Source organism: Lepisosteus platostomus, chromosome 12, assembly GCF_059453375.1.
Source record: "Lepisosteus platostomus isolate fLepPlt1 chromosome 12, fLepPlt1.hap1, whole genome shotgun sequence".
NCBI lineage: Eukaryota > Metazoa > Chordata > Actinopteri > Semionotiformes > Lepisosteidae > Lepisosteus > Lepisosteus platostomus.
Window position 1 is genome coordinate 40,836,835 of NC_142622.1, and position 18,843 is coordinate 40,855,677.

General features: G+C 39.0%; 1 protein-coding gene across 1 annotated transcript in view; it reads right to left on the minus strand.

Moving 5' to 3' along the window:
• The window catches only part of LOC148651529 (eukaryotic translation initiation factor 3 subunit E-B), a 48,800-nt gene extending 34,220 nt beyond the window's left edge, over window positions 1–14,580 (minus strand). The window contains exons 1-5 of the mRNA XM_088601914.1: window positions 14,441–14,580; window positions 10,015–10,132; window positions 9,053–9,170; window positions 4,564–4,606; window positions 3,255–3,359 (exon numbers count right to left, since the gene is read on the minus strand). Of these exons, the coding sequence (XP_088458040.1) occupies window positions 3,255–3,359; window positions 4,564–4,606; window positions 9,053–9,170; window positions 10,015–10,132; window positions 14,441–14,530 (474 nt within the window). The 5' untranslated portion in view covers window positions 14,531–14,580. The remainder of the gene's footprint in view (window positions 1–3,254; window positions 3,360–4,563; window positions 4,607–9,052; window positions 9,171–10,014; window positions 10,133–14,440) is intronic.
• Between the last annotated feature and the right edge of the window lie 4,263 nt (window positions 14,581–18,843).

Consider the following 18,843-nt stretch of genomic DNA (forward strand, 5'->3'; position numbering starts at 1 on the left):
CTTCAAATGGTTACAATGTGCCATAAATTATGCAACTATTAGGCAAACTATTACACAGTATTTATAATGTCTTGCATACAGCCTTTTCTTAAATGGAGATGTTCATTTGTAGTTCCGCACACAGATTAATCTTTGAGAGCCATCACTGTGTGCTGAAACTCGCGTACTAAAAAAATCTTAGGATGGTCATATTTCATTTCCAGTTAAATGTAAGGCTAACAAGATCATCAAATTAGCATGTGTGCAATTCCAGATGATACATTTCCAGGTTGATAAAATATGATAGTGGTTTTAAGATTAATTTAGTGTTGCTAGTTACATGGATGACCTTTGTAGTGGGGCTTTCAATCAATCAGGGTAAAATTGGCAATAAATTAGGAAAATTAATACATCTTTTATCACAAGCTCAGATGAATGAAAAGGCACCTGGGAGAATGACTAATGGCAGCAGAAGTTTGCAAAAAAAGACAAGGAAGTGTATTTATTGCAGACATGTCACTGCACCTGTGAACTGCCTGGGTTAAATCTTCTGTTGCAAACCTTTTAAATTCTCCTATAAATAACTCCCAAATATTGAACAATGCAACACCCCAATATCGTGGAGAGTTTTGTGGCTCATAGAGCATCACGCAGGACAGAAAAATCAAGACCTCAATCATTTTAAGCCACAGTAACACAATTACCATCTGAATCCAACACAAGAAACAAAACCATGGCCACCAGTATATCTCAAGGACTGCAGGGAGCAAAGAAGAAAAAACGAACATGTTTGTTTTCCATTTTTAAGTTTGGATGATCACTTGCTGAATCTCGCCATCACCAATTTAAAGAAAAATCTGGACGGTTCGACGCTATCTTGGCAAAGGTAACAAGCAAAGCTATTAAATAACTAAAATTACTGCAGTAAACATCATGAGAGCATTCGGTATCAATGAGACTTTAAACTGGCATTTACCATTTTTCTCATCTTTCAGAGATGCCCTCATTATCCTAGAATATGGTAGGGAAATGTAGTTTCTGGCATATGGGACTTGTTAAGATTGCACACCATATTCCAGTTAAACTGTTCTCATACAATATTTTCCAAAAATCAATCCGATAAAATAATTAGAAAACCAACCTGGAGTAACCAAGCAGTCTTTAATTGCTATTATTCAACATCATGCTATTATTCAACATCATCTTCCAAAACTTCCAAACTTTGATACTTCAATAAACGCTTCAGCTCCAAACGTTGCACATTTACTTTCCTTTTGGTTTATTTAAGTTCACTCTCTTCATTAGAGTAAATGGGTAGGAACTTGTCCAGAAACCTTCAAAACTACTTGCCGTTTTTCTAGTATCTAATGGCATTGTTGCAAAGTCTACAATAAATCCTTTGCTGACGACACCTGTGTAAAACTGTAAATTGTTCTTAAACCAGCACAACGTTCTGAAAACAGTGCTTGGGGCCACAGGTTCAAATCCTGAGCACTATCTGCGGGTAGTTTGTATGTCTCCACTGTGTTTGTGTACGTTTCCCCCGGGTTGTCCGGTTTTTCCCCCCCCACAGTCATACAGACATACTGGTAGGCTAATAAGCTTGTAAAAAAATGGCCCTAGCGCATGTGTGCATGTCTCAGTTTATGCCTATGTGTACCCTGCGGTGGACTGGCAACCCTTGCTTGCCGAGACAGCTTCCCTGCATTGGGTGAGGCAGTTAGAAAACAATGAATGGATAGATGGATCTCATCTATTTTTTGGTTGCAAATTCCTTATGAGTGGACTGATGCATCCCAAAAATTAAAAATTAATTAGGTTTGGCTATTTCAAACAGCCTTTCATAAACATTATGTAAAAAGTTGCATTATATGGCAGTATGGTGATAACCACAACATTTATGTTTTATGTTTACATGACGCACTAAGCACTATGAGATAGTGACCTTAAATCATTAACATTAGTTTATCTATTTAAACCATTTTATGCTCTGATCCGTAAATAAACATCTATGTGAGCACCAGTTTTATTTTGACTTGGATTAGTGTATAAACTGCTATCTGACCACATAACATTTGATGTCACAAACTACTTCCACTGGAAAAGTTTATCTTTACTTTCTTGAAATGAACAACTCAGAGGTAATGCAACCACAAATGTATCACTTTTACTAAAAAATCAGAAGCATAAAGTGGTTCACTAACAGATAATTCATTGACATTTGGTTTTTATACTGGCGCAAAGTAATTACCTCTTTGACAACTCGCACTAGGAGGGACAAAGACAGAAACGTACACTTAAAACATTACCACTCTTTGCCAAAAGCTGCCTATCGTATATAATCAGAATGAATAACAACATGTAACGTACGTGCTTAAATTACTGATCAAGAACTATAATTTCTTCACTTAGCCTAGGAAAGTGAAAAAGACCAGGCAAGTTACAAACCAAACCGTGGCTGAACGCAAATTCTGCCAACAAAAAAGTAATCGGTGGCATTTCTGTACAATCGTTCTAGGTAGCAAAAGAACAAAAAGCATCTTGTCATTTTTGTTTTTTAAATGCTGTGTTATACAAATGCTAAGTACATGAATAATATTTTTAATTTATGGTACTTGGCATTGTCCTGTACTAAAGAAGCCACATCATAAAAAAACAACCATTTATGCTCATGCTGGGAATTTTCTGAACTAAGGTTTCCAAGAGAAGCCTTAGCTGAAAGTTTTGCTTGTCCATTAGACAAAGACTCATTAAATTTAAACGCAGCTGATGGCGCCAATTTGTAAATAGCAGTCTTAAGTGGTAAAACTAATTGGCTCCGTCCTTTGTGTTGAGATCTTGAAATTTGTTTTAAAACATTTCTCATTCATAAAGACAATGCTGTGGTTTATTTTAATAGCTCTTACTCTTTAAGCCAAAATCATATTGTGTTTTGCGCTTCAACGTGCCAACTTTCATGTAACGCAATCTTAAAAACTGTTTAAATAGAAATGACAATGACTCTTCACTGAGCAGCACTTGGTTACAGCGTTGATTTCTTGACAAGTCAGATTTCTGACTTTCTTAAACACTGTGAAGAGTGATGAGGTACTTCAAAATACCGGACCCGCTAAGAACCCATTCATTATTAGGGCTATTGTACATTGGAGAAGCAAAAAACATATACTGACAAGTTCTTAGGCACCATAATAGTGTATTATTTTCCAACAATTTCATAAGAAGCCTGCTCTCATGTAGCATTTAAAAAAAAAAAGTTAAGTTTTAAAAGTCCTTACCAGAACACGGAAGAAATAGAGGTATTCTGCAGCTCCAGAGTAATTTCCACATTCATACTGGAACTTGGCATATCTGTACAGGGTATCCAGATACTCCTGACGGAACTATAAAGGAAAATTCAGGCAGGAAGATGACAATGAGCCTCCGAAGTAAAAGAATGCTGGTAGCCTCTACAGAAATCATCTTGATACAATGAAAAGAAAGCACACTATAAATCACCCAAAATGGTGATCCTGAACACTGCACTTCTGATAGTCGTAGACTACTGAAAGAATCCAGTTTTCTTTAAGAACGCAGCAAGCTGGCAGTAAAAAATACATTCAGGTTAGAATACAGTCGTTGGCATTTATGTTGTTTAAGGGCACTTTTATTAATCTATGCAGGTCAAAACAATTTGCCTAGAATTACCTATCCATTTGCTCCAATTTAGGTGCATGATCCTACCTTCCTGTATACCAGTGCTAAACCTAAATCAACATTCAAAGTAAGCTTTGGGATGAATAAGGCCATACAATCCTGCCTTATGGACTGCGGGGGGAAAAAAAATTAAAGTATTTTAATGAGACTGAGGGTTCTATAGAAAAAGGTGAACAAAGCAGAAAAGCTCTTTGAGCAGAAAAGGTGCAACATTAAGAGGTGGCACCAAAAAGACAAATGCTTAGCACAGTATTTAAGATATGAAAATGAGTTTGGTTTGTCAGCTGGCCACATCAGGCTGCATTTGCTCTAGCTTTTATGCAATTACGCAATCGTGCTATCAATGCAGTTCTTGAAGGCGAGGTTAACTTTGTTGAAAGGCTTGCTAAAACACCCACCTACACAAAAACCCACAAATTCGCCAAGATTTAAAATAAGGATTTAAAGAAAATTAAAACTAGTTTACAAATATTTGTAAAGTTGCAGCTGAACATGGCGTTGTGATACAGGATTTTGTGTTTATTTAAACTGAAAGGTCTGGTGGCAGGACCTAAAAGCTTTGACAGACTCACTACTATGGCACTTGTTCTTGAGCTCTTGTATAACCAAGAGGAACCAGGTCAGTGGCGGGCAGACAGCAAGAAGCACTGAGGAAGGGCGTTAAATGAATATGAAATTCTTGCATTTTTGAGGCAAGACCAAATACTGTCTAGCTGTTTTGTAACAGCCACACAATGTAAATATCTACAACAGTCTAAAGCTTTGGAAAACCAAGTATACTAGGCTGTGGGAAGTCTTGATTACCCACCCCCCCAACATCCAGTTCAAATACAAGTCACGTACAGGATAACATTAAAAATACATGTGAAGAAACCAGGAAAGCCTACTTACATTGTGCTTCTCTGCCAGATAGTCAAACAGCATTCGTCCATCCCTGAAAAAAAAAAGAAAACACCCCGCCTTAATTTCATTTTTATTTTATTTTTTAATACTGCTACCTTAAAAGAATCTTAATACAACCTGTATTGTGTTTCCCACTGTACTTTATCAACAGTGCTGGACTGGATAAAGAATATCAGACGAATCTTCCCTGAAGACTGACGTGCAACTTTGATTTAATGATAGAGAGAAAGCCTGCTGCCTTGTAATTGATGGTTAAGAACAAATTATATAAACCAATTGGTCAGCATGCTATAAAGCAATTATAGATGTTTGGTGCACATTAGCGTACCGTGCTTTAGGCGTACCAGAAGAAATGCCTTCCTGACATGAAATGGGAAATGAGGACCAACTGTTGACCATGTGACAGCAGTGCCAACCCACCAGTAACAGTCGATGAATAAACTTGGGCTTGCAACCAAGCTCACCGCATGGCAATTCCTTTCAAATGTGGCCGACTCCTAATGAAAAGGGAACCGAATGAGTCGGCTCACAAAACTCAGCTGGAGGAGGTACGTTTACTCTATTCGTGGGATGTTCAAAGAATGTTTATAAAACCCCCCTTTACTACATACTATTTACAGTTTTACTGCAATCTAACAGCTGCTGCCATTTTAATCTCTGGCCATATTAATCTCTGCTCATTTAGGAAGGCTTCTCATTACTGTGGTGTTCCGTGGATGTGGATGGTGCTTCTGCTTTAGTATTTCTCACCATTGCGAGTTGTAGCCCTCATGATGTACAGCAGGAAACCCTAAGAACACTGTCTGCGCACAAAGAAGCACATGCACAGCATTCTATCTACAGGATACATCTGGAAATGCCCTATCGTCCTATTGCCTATTGCGGTGGCTCTGTGGCTGAGGATCTGCGCCTGTGGCTGGAAGGTTGCCGGTTCAAATCCCGTGGCCGGCAGAGGAATCCTACTCCGTTGGGCCCCTGAGCAAGGCCCTTAACCCCAACTGCTCCAGGGGCGCCGTACAATGGCAGACCCTGCGCTCTGACCCCAAGCTTCTCTCCCTGTCTGTGTGTCTGTGTCTCCATGGAGAAAAGCTGGGGTATGCGAAAAGACTAATTCCTAATGCAAGAAATTGTATAGGGCTAATAAAGAAACATTACATTACATCAGGCATGTAAATCCAGGTGGCTGTGACAGTATGCACAAAATATTTCAAAAAATGCTGAAATCAATGTGAGGAAAAACATGCCATTTGAAACCAAATGAACTTCCCGCTGAAATGGGTGCCCTAATGAACTTTCATATTTTGATATCAAACATTTGATTGTAATTTAATAAGATCAGAAGTTACACATTCTGGGAGAAAAAGATCTAGGTTAACCAATATCCCCATCATCAAATGTTTTAAACTGTCATGTTGTTTCCTTCTCTTATGCTGCTTAGCAATCGAGTCACCAAGTTGTCAATATCTGGAGTAAACCATATATCAAAGAGGTTACTAACTAGAACCAGAATGCCTTGCATGCAGTTTTATTAAATGTACTCTAGTATTTAACCACATTTTTATCTTTAGCCAAAATGAAATGGGAACAAAAGAAATAAAACAATTTTGAGGGAATACCACATCCTTCAAAACTTACTGAACCCAATGTTTAATGAGAATTAAATATTCTGACCTTAAAGGAGTTACTGGTAGGCCTATTTAATGATTGATACATCAATTCAGACAAAAAAAATTTTGTAAATTTAAAATTGTGCATTTTAAAAGCGTTCCAAAATGCTGTGGCAGCAAAGAGGTTAAACTGCGTCTGCAACAATTTACTGCAACACTCCTTTGAAATAATCATTTTAAATTAATTTTGAACTCATTAGTTATGTAACAAGTCCGCACATATACACAGTTTACAGCATTATTTCAGCTTTACTGATATATTTGGTTTGTGTGCCTTTCCATATTGAAAAAAAACCTTCCATAACAAAAATAACTTTATGGAACAAAAAAATGTTCCATATGCTGCTCATGAACCTAATTATAGTGAATGGCAAAATGAAGAAAACAAAACCCTGTTTTCACAGCACTGCAATTTTCTTCTTTTTGGAGCCAAAGGACTTAACCTATTAAGGAATTTAAATTTCAATAATAATTTTGTCTTTGCATTCGTTATTTTACCCCTGCAGCACCTTATTAATTTAAGCTTAAATTAAATAGCGGACAAACCAAAATGCTCTTAAGAAGAAAAATGTGTCCAATCCTGATCATGGAAACCCCAATCTAGTAGAGTTTACAGGTAACCTTACGCCTGTCGATTAGCAACAACTGCAAGTCACTTGATCTTAATATATATTAAAAATGACAACTTTCATTTCTGAGGGATGAAGTCTCAATTACTATTACTTAAAAGACCTTAATTTCCAAATGACTGAATTCCACAAATCACCTGTTTAATTGCTCTCAACATGTTTAGATGTTTTTTTTTTAGAATGAAGATGTAACCCAAAGCAGTACTGTAAAATCTGCTTTCTAGCAGGGTTCGAATTCCTCGAAACTGAAGAGTACTGTCCCAACAACTGAACCAAATCCTGTGTTTGTCCAACTAGGTCTTAAAAATAATTGCAGAGTGCTAGAATCATATACAAGATTACATACAAAAATGAAGTGAATACAATTTGCTAACTATAACATAGGTCATTCAAAAAAAAAAGAAGACGTTAACCAACACCAAAAAAATGTGAATTTATCCTGGATCTAGTTTATGATGAAAAAATATCTTGGACAAATCTTATAGCTTCAGGCCAAGAATCCAAACAAATGCTGAAGGTTAAATCTAACCAAAATATTTTAATCATGGTGCTGTCTGGAAGGACTAAATAGCTTCAGTAAACAACAGTAACCACAACTTTTTTTTTTAGTCACAATTTGCAGATAGTAACAGTGACCCATTCAATGAAACTGAAAAGAAAGGCTAATGTGCAAAACAATTTATTTTCAAAGTAACATTCCTATTTAATTGACCAAATACTTCACCCCATTCATCAGCATTCACAAAATTCTATAAAGTAAAAAACGCTCTTTATGATTACTACCAATGCAAAAAAATATCTGTTGCATATTAACAGTTGAGTGAAATGTTAAGAATACGGGGTTTGTTTGGGTGTGAAGTCTTACTAGGAAATCTCTACCCAAACGAGGAAAGCAACTGTGAAAACAGGCTTTGGCTATAAATGTTTAAGAACAAATCCCCCGGAACATACATGATTTTATATATATATATTAAGGTCTCAATAGTCTTAACTAGCCCAATTCGCATATAATCAACTCCTCCACTGTACTGTCACATAACGTATACAGTACATAGAATACATACTTAAAAGATAAGTAACACTACCTATTTAATAAAGTACTAATGCAGCCTTTAAGTTAATTTAAACCAATCAGCTAAAAAACAACAGTAACCACAAGCTTACAGTAATCAGTGATAATATTATCATGAATTCTCGCATCCAGCAGATTCCTGCACTTTTTCTCTCCGTCTCTGTGATCAGCACGCCCCACTGTAATGAAAAGGGCAATAAAACTGGAAGAGAGCCTGTAAAGTCCTCGCCAGCCTGTCATTCCCCGGGAGTGTCCGTTACAACAGAAAAACAAGACCGCGCTGAGATGAGGACCCTGAGTAGGAAGTGCCTTGGGGGGCGGCAGGCAGGGGCTCCCTCACTTGCTACTGTAGATTCGTCTCGCCATCCTCGGCTGTCGTGCCGCCAAGTTGAAAGTTCAAAGTTAAACAAACCTTCGGCTCGGTCTCATCCCACTCTGCTCTTCTCTCATCCCAGACTCCGCTGGCCAGACCGAACCGCGAATAGGCAAATGCAAGAATGCTGAATTCACGGCATTCTACATTTCGTTGTATTTTATCAAGGATGAACTTTTTATTACTAAGAAACGTAAAATATTCACAAACCGCAGCGACTGGGTTTAATCGTCACGTTCTCACATCAGCCACCCATCCACAATCATTCATATTCTTCTGCTTCAAAATGACAGTGTTGCAAACTAGCTATACCAACATTCTACCATTAAATACATTGTAGTGATGATCATTATGCTTAAATTTTACACCTTCAAGAGACCATGTGTCATTCTCAGTAAAATGCCCATTGTCCACTTGAAAGCATATTAACTCTTGTTTTTAATCACCGCAATCTTTACTTCCTATGTTTTAGCGCTGTTGCTAATCAGAATGGTAATGTTAACAAAGCAAGTCAAATTGCTAAATTACTTTAACGCTGAAGTTAAGGATGCAAGACATATTATCAGGTAACTAATGCAAGGTGACTGAACCTAACGCATTGTGTCTAGAAAACATGTCTTGTGGGTCATGGCTGGAGTATCTTGTACTTAATCATACCATTAAGTAAGAGGCAAGCTGGGACAGATTTGTGAATATATAACTTCAGGTTAGTCAGCTTACATGTAAGCAGCCTTACCTCGTGGACTGCATCTGCCTGGTGGTTTCTGGATCTTCAAACATTTTCACAATGGGCTCTGTTTCAGACTGCAGTTGCTTCAATTGCGCCACAACTGTAGTTCTCTTCTCCCTCAAGGCTAAAAATCAAGAGGTGGGAAAAGATGAGAAGGAAAGGGGAAATTTGGAACAATGTCCTTTGGATTTACACGCTTTCCTTTTCAAAAAACTCAAAACCATCCCATTAAGAAGATGGACATAATCAGATAGGGGCTGGTTTGCAATAGTAAATACGCACTCTGGGCATCTTGTGTGAATATTAGTGCCTCTTCTAACGGTTTTCTCATAAAATTACTAAAATAAGCTGATGATTTAACGATTTGCAATAATTTTGTACGTTTTGGGAATCCTTACTTAATGACTGTCTGTGCAAATTATATCAAAGTACTTCCACGATTGTAATTACTACAGCAAAACAAACTAACTTCGCATGATAATATTCCCCTACAGACATTTCTATAATGAACACCTACTTTCAGAACCAACAGTTCTTATTGTTTGTACTCCCGATTACAGCTGAAAGAATTAGGCATGAGACTGCTTTAAATTCTGTTGTCAACGGGCATGCAGCATCTTTCCTCTGTTTTTCTCAAGGTCAGAGAACAGGACCGGAAAAAAAAACCACTAAAATGGTGACATGCTTTATACTCCTCTCGGGCGAGTTCTCTGTCTCCTTTGCAAACACTTGGAAAGTATTCTGCAGCAGGATTCCGATTTGTAATTGAGTACTGTTCAGCACAAATGTTCAAACATCTCTGATAATGTTCCATACAAATTTCCAGGAATACACAAGGCAAAAGCTGGAAGTTAATATAATTACTGTGTGGCTGAAGGACACACCAATTCACAGAAAACACTTTAGGCTTGGACGCAAGCCCTGAACTGCTTGCAATGCTAAGTGCAAATTGATGACAAGGTGCTCACAGTGGGGAATCTCCTTGTCGGGGTACAGGTTTTTGTAAACATCCATGGCGAAGTCCACCATGTTGGTGTCGCTGAGCAGGTCCAGCTTTCCTTGCAGAAGTTCCTTCTCATTGTAGATCTGTAAAAGAAAAACAATAATCCAGATGAAAAAAAAAAAATTACAGGACACACCACTAAGGATCCCCAGACGGACCGCAAACGAAATGCAATGATTCGCTTCAGCTAGTTCTTTGATTTTGGGGGTAGATGTTTTTTCTGCTCTCAGTCCTTGAAAATTCTTTGATTTAAAGCTGTACTAATTGTTTTTCTGTATATTTCCATGAAAATACATCTTAACATTTATTTCACGAGTCCAGATTGAAACTAACAAAAGTTAAAAAATATAAAGCCCTCAACTTACATGAGTTTGGCTCCAGAAACTGTTGCCTAAGTCAAATTTAACACGTTTCAGTCTTGTGAAATAAGAACACAAGTTTAAAAATGCAAAAAAGTCATAAAAATACAAGATTATTTTATACTTTAATCGTGTTATGGTGCTAAACTATTTTATGCACTCTTTAGTTCACAGACAACTGGCTCTGTGAGAGGCAGGCCAGGTCCAAGAAAACAGGGGTCACCAGGAAGAAATAACCCGTGCACAAGCAGAACAGCTGCAGTTTACTATCTGCATGGAAATTATCTGCTTCTTTGGAGGCCATTCTGGGGTAACATGCTGACATTTGAGTAACAAAATCGCCATCTTCTGTGGATCACAGATGATCTAAGGTGGCAGCAGAGTGTGTTAAAGCAGTGTACTCAAAAATGAAGATTCCAACCTTGATCAACCTGCTGGAAGATAAAGTATAGGGATGTAGTATTACTGTTCTAACTGCTTGGAACCAATTGGTGGAATAGTGGAGGTGTGCAAAAAAAGATAACATTGCTTTATTGGTCATATACAATTTCTTGCATTAGGAATTTGTCTCTTCAAGGGGGAGAGAAGCTTGGATTCAGAACGCAAGGTCAGCCATTTATACGGCGCCCCTGCTTCTGCCTCCCCAGAAACCTTTCAAGCACACATGGTAGACACCCAAATGTCCCTTTTCAGGCTTGGCTGGCATGCCATGACCTCCCCACTCTGACCAGTTTCTGTATTCAACTGGGATTGGCTAGACACATCCTGGAAAAGTACTGCAGCAAATGAGAAAATAAAGAGGATGTTCACTCTTCTCTAAGCGTTTGGTAGATTGAGCATTCCAGACGTATGTAACAAAAGACACCAACATGCTGTTTTTCACAATAAAGGAGAACTTCTGGATCAATATATTCTGTGGTCTGATCACTTAATCCAGAAGTACCAGGAACTAATGTTTTTATTTGCTGATTGCTTAAATCAGCAGTTCTTGAACCTGGTCCTGAAGAACCTCTGTCTCTGCTAGCTTTTGTTCCAGCCCTTAATCACCAGTGCTAATTACAGCAATTGATCTGCTTGGTGGTTTAGGCTTTTCTGCAGTCAGGCCTTGGTTTAAAAAATACCCTAGTACAGTGGTTCTCAGTCCAAGTTCCGGGTAACTCCCCTCTCTTCTGGTTTTTATTCCAGCAAAGTGCTTAACCACGAGCATTTTATTTCGTTTTTTATTGGAGGTTTTTTTTTATTTGCTTTCAGCTGTTGAAAAGTTGAATGAGATTTCTTATTGGGATGACTGTTTGAATTAGCTATCTAAATTGTAAATTTAACTTAAACTGCCCTTATTTTTGGTGTGGTAGCTAAAATACAGTCTGATTTTTCACCATTAAACCTTAGAAGGCGGAAAATCACCCTAAGAGTTTATTTGACACTGCATCAGAGCGACACTGATAGTGTCATTCCTACCTGTGTCTGTTCAACATGAAATGTATCACCTCTTAAGAGCTGTTCAGTCATAAATAAAGGCAGCAAATTCTCAGAACGCAAGCTGAAGAGAAACTGCATGAAGTTCTGAAGTTACTGGAAATAATGCACTTAACTTGAGTATTTCAGCAACCAAAAATCCTGCAAATCCCAGAAGGGGGGTTAAGAGGCATTGTTTTTGAATGATTCAAAACACATTTAGGTCTCAACAAAATATCTGCACCAGTATTTAGAGATGGCATGTAACTTAACTTGCTAACTGTTGGTTCTCCCTCCCCAGTCACATAATGAATGGATGAAGTGTTTAATGCAATGGAGTACATTTATGCATCCTTCATCCTTCAAATTATGCATCCTTCATTTTACCAGGTAAGTCAAATGTGAGAACAAACTGTCCTGTGGAACAACTTGGGGAGTATGTATTAACACAAAAGGACATTTACTGGGGCAAACGGAGTTAAGTACATTGCATTAGGGTACAACAGAAGTAACCTAGCTGGAATTTGAACCCACAACTCATTCTCTCTAGTGGGGAGTCCAGAGCCCAAAACACAACTCTACAGTGGTTAGATAGATTATTGGCCAAGTAAGTTTTCACTTACAAGGAATTTGACTCTGTGAGTCGCTCATACACTGTACACATACAAACATACCATATATACATAGACACATAAAACACGATACACATTTAAGCAATTTTAGATTACTATGTGTGGTATCAGAACATTTCAGCTCCACGGCCAAACGTTGTGTTTTCTTTCTTCTCATTTCAGCATGGAATAAACCTATTATCAGCAGCCATATCACCCTGCAACTCACAACTGGTAACCCACTGAAGCTAAGCAGGTGTGAGCCTGGTCAGTACCTGGATGGGAGACCTCCTGGGAAAAACTAAGGTTGCTGCTGGAAGAGGTGTTAGTGGGGCCAGCAGGGGGCGCTCACCCTGCGGTCCATGTGGGTCCTAATGCCCCAGTATAGTGATGGGGATGATGACTCTCTGTGGTCATTAAAAATCCCAGGGCGCTTCTCGAAAAGAGTAGGGGTGTAACCCCGGTGTCCTGGCCAAATTTCCAAATTGGCCCTTACCAATCATGGCCTCCTAATAATCCCTCTCTACGAATTGGCTACATTGCTCTGCTCTCCTCCCCACTGACAGCTGATGTGTGCGTTCTGGCGCACTATGGCTGCCGTCGCATCATCCAGGTGGATGCTGCACATTGGTGGTGGTGGAGGGGGGTCCCCATTACCTGTAAAGCGCTTTGAGTGGTGTGTCCGGAAAAGCGCTATATAAGTGTAAGCAATTATTATTATTAATTATTATTACCTGTTCCCAAGATTACTATGATAACAGGAGGGGAATGAGCCAACGCAATCCTCAGATCTATGGTCAGTTCTCGTGACGTCAAAAAAGTGTGGCATTACCCCCCAAAAGATAAAACTGTCACGCAAATGTCTTAGTTTAAAAACCTAAATCATTGTGACTTAACAACATAGAAGTCTGAAGAGCCTGTGCTTCGGAGCTCGCACAGTAAATAAGACAACCGCTTTAGAGCATCAGTCTGGAGATAAAGACCTTCCTATTATCAGAATAAGCAGAATTCTGACTGGTCTTACAGGGACTACTCTCGGTTTCCAGCATTAAATTGTATATACATTTTACTGTCCAAGAACAACATATCTTTTCATCAGCACTGTTTAGGGATCACCTTTAACACAACAAGGTAACGAACGAGATTCGGAAAATAAAAGGGCAAGCACGAGTACAATGATGTACAATGCACCACACATCACAGCATTAGAAACGCACAAGGGTCGATTTTAATGAATCAAGGAAGAGAGGTGCACTAGTTATTTACGTTAGTTTCACGGGGTAAAACACATTGCATTTAGCCAGTGTGATCAGCGACTAAGGGTGCGGCAATAATTCAAAGTGAACGTGCTTTATCAATACGCAAGGCGAAATTCACTGCAACATGACGTCGCTTTCTGAAATAGAAAACTACTGTGGTCTTAACCGAAAATACCCAGGCACTTCCCTGAGATTTGTAGCCAGTTCACAGCCTTATTATAAGTAGAACAAGAGCAACACAGAAACCGGCTTCTTTAATTCAGCGAAATGAAATGTTTATTAGCTAGGCTTAGGTGAAATATCATACGTCACTCTGTTGCATTGTTTGTTATAAAACAAATATTTACTTTGTTAAAACAGCGGTATAAAATGTAAAGTGTAAAACCTTTTTGATAAGTCCGGTAAGCAGGCTGCAGAACTATTACCAAAAACCAATTGTGATTTTAAAAAATCCAATGGGATATCCCGAAAGCTTGGTCTTTTAATCATTTATATAGAGTGTTCCATAATATTTCTTGACTACCTGCTTTTTTACAATTAAGTCGAAAGATCTATAACGTATTTAGAGGCCTAGTCCCATAGCCGGCTCCATTGAATAGATAGGCAACACTACACGTGGCTTTTAATGTGCTTTACCGAAACATTTCTCAAACCGAAAAGAACAAGCGGTAACAAAAAACGATAGGACTGTACAAAAACGTAAATACCTCTTTAACAGACAAGAATTCCAGCAAAGGGAACACCAAATGGCGATCCAAAAAATGCGCGATCTTGGTGGTCAGATCGTACTCCGCCATCTTTGCAGCAGAAAGGAAGGGGATTCAAAAAAGAAAAGCTTTATTAGCACCGTCGCAGAGACAAAGGTACAAGTTAGGTTGCGCAACAGTTATCTCTAACACAGCATATGTGCAATAACTAAAATTAGTCAAATAATCAGGGTTTTCACAATTTGTGGTTTATAAAACATGTCGCCCCAGCTTTCTACCGTATATTTAAATAGGCATTTACATCTAACTTAATGTATAAGTTAGTAGCTAATTGGTTCAAGACTCTCACCCAAGCTGTTACTTGAAAGAAACTGAAGTACAGTATTGGCATTAGCAACATGGCTGGGTAAATAGTTCTATACTCCCACATCTTCTATACTATCCAGATTAATTTTCAAACTAAAATTTGGTATTCTGTTACAGTTGTTCTGGCAGGTATCTTGATGTCACTGTAAGACAATATTAGATCTAAAGAAGATCCATCTAATCAATTATTTTCAGCTTATTTTAAAGTCTTCCATAACTTGAAAGCAATAAACCTTTGAGAACCTCCTTAACAAAACAAGAAAAAAATGAAACCACACAATCCAGTTCTGTTTTTAACTTCATAAATCAACAAGCAGTCAAAATAGCAATGACAGACTAGTTTTACCCTGCTGTTTTACTGGGGACTTCAGGGTAAACATGTTTTAACTGTTGCTATTGCTGTTATATGGTTTTTCATTTCACCTGGAAACTGCTGTTATATCAGGGTATTCAGCAAAATATACTGATGGAAAAAAGAAACGCAACATTTTCTGAATTGAGAATACTATAGTCATAGCTTATGTACTTTCACAAACTGTTGTCAACTTGTTTTAAGCCCTCTGACCAGCAATACAGCTTGTGCAGTGAGGCACTGTAACTTGCCAATCACACGGAAGCTCGTTAGGTGCACTTTTACCCAACGAGGTTCAGGTGGAACAATGCCTGAAAGTCCTTAATTCAAAGCTTAGGTCACTGCAAGAAAAAGGCCAGACAGTCGGTTTTCTGTGCATCCCATAGTGCCTTGAATGTCACCAGAATCAAGGGAGAGGGCCATTGGCATGCTGCAGGCAGGCATGTCATGTGCCAGCATTGCCAGACACTATGGAGTGAGCTGCTCCACTGTGTCCCCACTGCAGAGAAGGTTTCAGCAGACCGGCAGGACAGATGACCGTCCATGATCCGGTATCCCTTGAGTGACCACACCAGAGCAGGACCGACACATCAGACTGGTCCACCTGAGAGATCGTTTCAGATCTGCCCCCCGTACTGCTGCTGAAACTGCCAGCAGACACAATGCCCGCATCAGTGACAGGACAGTGAGGCTCCATGCTGCTGGCCTTAGAGCAAGGTGACCAGTCAGAGGCCCTCTGCTCACACCTCCTAGACGTCACACCCGACTGGCTTGGGCCAGACAGAGGCTGCGACGGACTCGTCAGCAGTGGCATCAGGTCCTCTTCACAGATGGGTCACTCTTCATCCTGTTCCACGCAGACAGGAGGGCCAGAATGTGGAGTTGGAGGTGTTGTGTTTCTTTTTTCCATCAGTATATATACAGTACTTTAATGATAGGACTTATGTAAGACAAATCTGAGCAAAATTAAAAATCCAATAATGGTATCATTATTGAAGCACAGTGCTTCAAAACAGGTCTGTGTAATTGCCTTATGTTTGTAATAAACGTTTATGCAAATATTCAGTATATCCATCCATGGAAATTGCTGAGTCATCTTGTATTTTCAGATTTTATATATTTTTGTGGTTTATATTGAATCGATCTATAATTATTTCGTTATTGGACTTCTTTTACGTGGCTCCCATAAAAGGCGATTGCCCGGCATGTCTAATTATATACAGTATAATTTACACAATATCATACACCAGCCATCACTATCAATATCAATATGTTATCAATACCTGGTATTGGCCAGAGGAAGCCTCAGGCTGCTGCTATGTACAGGACATATTCATTCCATTTGTTTTTAAAGCGGAGGACATTCGTGGCCCCTGTAAAATTGACTTCCACATCCTGTAGACTGTTTAATTGTTTTATGTTGTCCTGAATTTTCTCCAGATGAAGAACAAGACAATATTCTTTCAAATAGAATGGAAATTAATATGAGTAATGTATTTCAAAAGGTATTTCTTGTTAATTGCCCTGCATCGTGAAAAAACAATGCAGTGCAGTTGTACTTGAAGTCTGTTTTGCCTTTGATTTTTCTACATTTTTTTAAAAGATTACAAAGAGCGGCATTAAGAAAACAAAGGTTTTGAGCTAGTAAAAGTAAATTCTGAGGACAGTCTGTTTCTTTTATAAGTTGTGTAACTTGTGAGGGTGCGTGTATTTCCTGATAACATAACTCAGGTTACTTTTCAATCGAGTTGATCAAATTTTATTTTCACCTTTTCGCAGTGAGCATCATCTCAAAGCACTTTGCAGAGAGTCAGATTACCGCAGGGGATAATAAACGTACAAGAGAATAGGCATGTGGAAAGTACAATCAAGAATACCATTTCCAAGAAATAAATTATGTGAAACTAACAAATGATAGACACTGTATCCAGTTCCAAGAACTTCACATTTTTAAACATTTACGCGAAGCATTGTCAATTTACAAGAAGCAAAACATCCACAATGCAAAAAAGCTGTATAGGTTATATCCAATACAAAACCTGTTGCGATCTGAAAGGCACCTGCATATTCTTCTTTGTGTAAAAAACTAACAGTATTATAGTGGCATTTTTTACAGTTATTGGTTGCTTTCTCCTTCCTGTTTTCTTTTCTATTCTTACCAAAGGTTTCTGAGCAGCTACACACCAGTTTAGCCTATTTTGAACTAGTGTGTATGTGACTATTGTTGAAGAAATGTCAACAGCTGTACTTACAATTGGGCTACCTGGTGTGACATGTGTCACACAGACATCCTATCACACAGTATCACAGTATCCCTTTCATGAGTCCCCTCTGTGTCTTACACACAGCATTAGATGAAACGTGAAGCTGTGATCTGTCAAGCTTTGATTTTCATCCTCCTTCAAGGCGAGATTTCCTTCCCAGCTGCCATAATGCCTGTTTGGACCTCTAAAATGGAATCATTAGGCAGCATGGTGGTGCAGTGATTGGTATTGCTGCCTTGTAGCTCTGGGGACCGGGGTTTAATTACTGGGTGCTATCAGATCCGCAAGGACTTTCTCCTCCATTTCTTGACGCCCTCTCCACGTTGTGTAGTACTGAAGAATTCCTTTCATTCCCAAAGGCAAACACGTGGGCTCATTGGCTTCTGGGAAAATCGGCCCTGGTGTGAATGTGAGTGTGTGCAGGATTGCGTCTCCCTGTCTGCCCTGTGATGGACTGGTGTCCCATGCAGGGTGTGTCCAGCCTTGTGCCAAGTGCATACCTGGATAGACTCTGGCTCCCCCACAACCTTGTAGTGGATAAAGCTGTTCTGAAATGGCTGGATTTAATCATAGTCTACATTAATGTGGTGGGCCTTGTGAAACATTGAGGCTTTTTCAGGAGGGTCAGCTGACAACATGTTAGTATAATACAATATTATGACATTCAATTTTTGCACAAAAGCTAAATTAAAAATGAATTAAAATACAATATGTACTAACAGTAGGTGTAAGAACTTATAAGAACATATAAGAACATATTTGTATGTATGACTCAGTAGTTAAAGGAGGTAGCTGTGTCAGCAGGCGTAGGCTGCAAAGGAACAAGTAAAGGTTTATTCCATGCTGAAAAGAGAAGAAAAGAAACATGTTTCGGCTGTGTAGCCTTCTTTCGGTGTTTCGTTTCTTCTCTTTTCAGCATGGAATAAACCTTTACTTGCTCCTTTGTATTACTTATAAAGTTAAATGTAATTTTACCTAAGTTTATAAAATATAACAAAATGTAGTCTCTTGTAAAACTTTTATATGCCAGTTTAAGACCGTCCTTTTGCCCATGTGAACACAGACCAGTGTTTTATCCAACAGCTGCTTTGGAAAGCTGCCCATGTGCCGGCCATACTGACCCTCAGAGAGCCGATGTCAGCTACCAAATGGTCCGTTTCTAACAGGTTCCACCAGCCCCAGTTTTCGTGAGAACCCCACGGCACCATCCTCTCCGCTTGCTCTCCTGAAACTGAAACAGTCTCAGCCTTGTCATTATGAAATCGCGCATCTGACTTCAGGTAGACGTGAGTCATATACACTCACAAGTCACCGAGGAGTTTTCTGTTTCACTGAGTTACAACACAGCGCGCTTTGGCTGCTGGTCGGTGTGCCGTCACACTTGGTGACAGGAAAACCCATACAACCCTGGAGACAGGAGC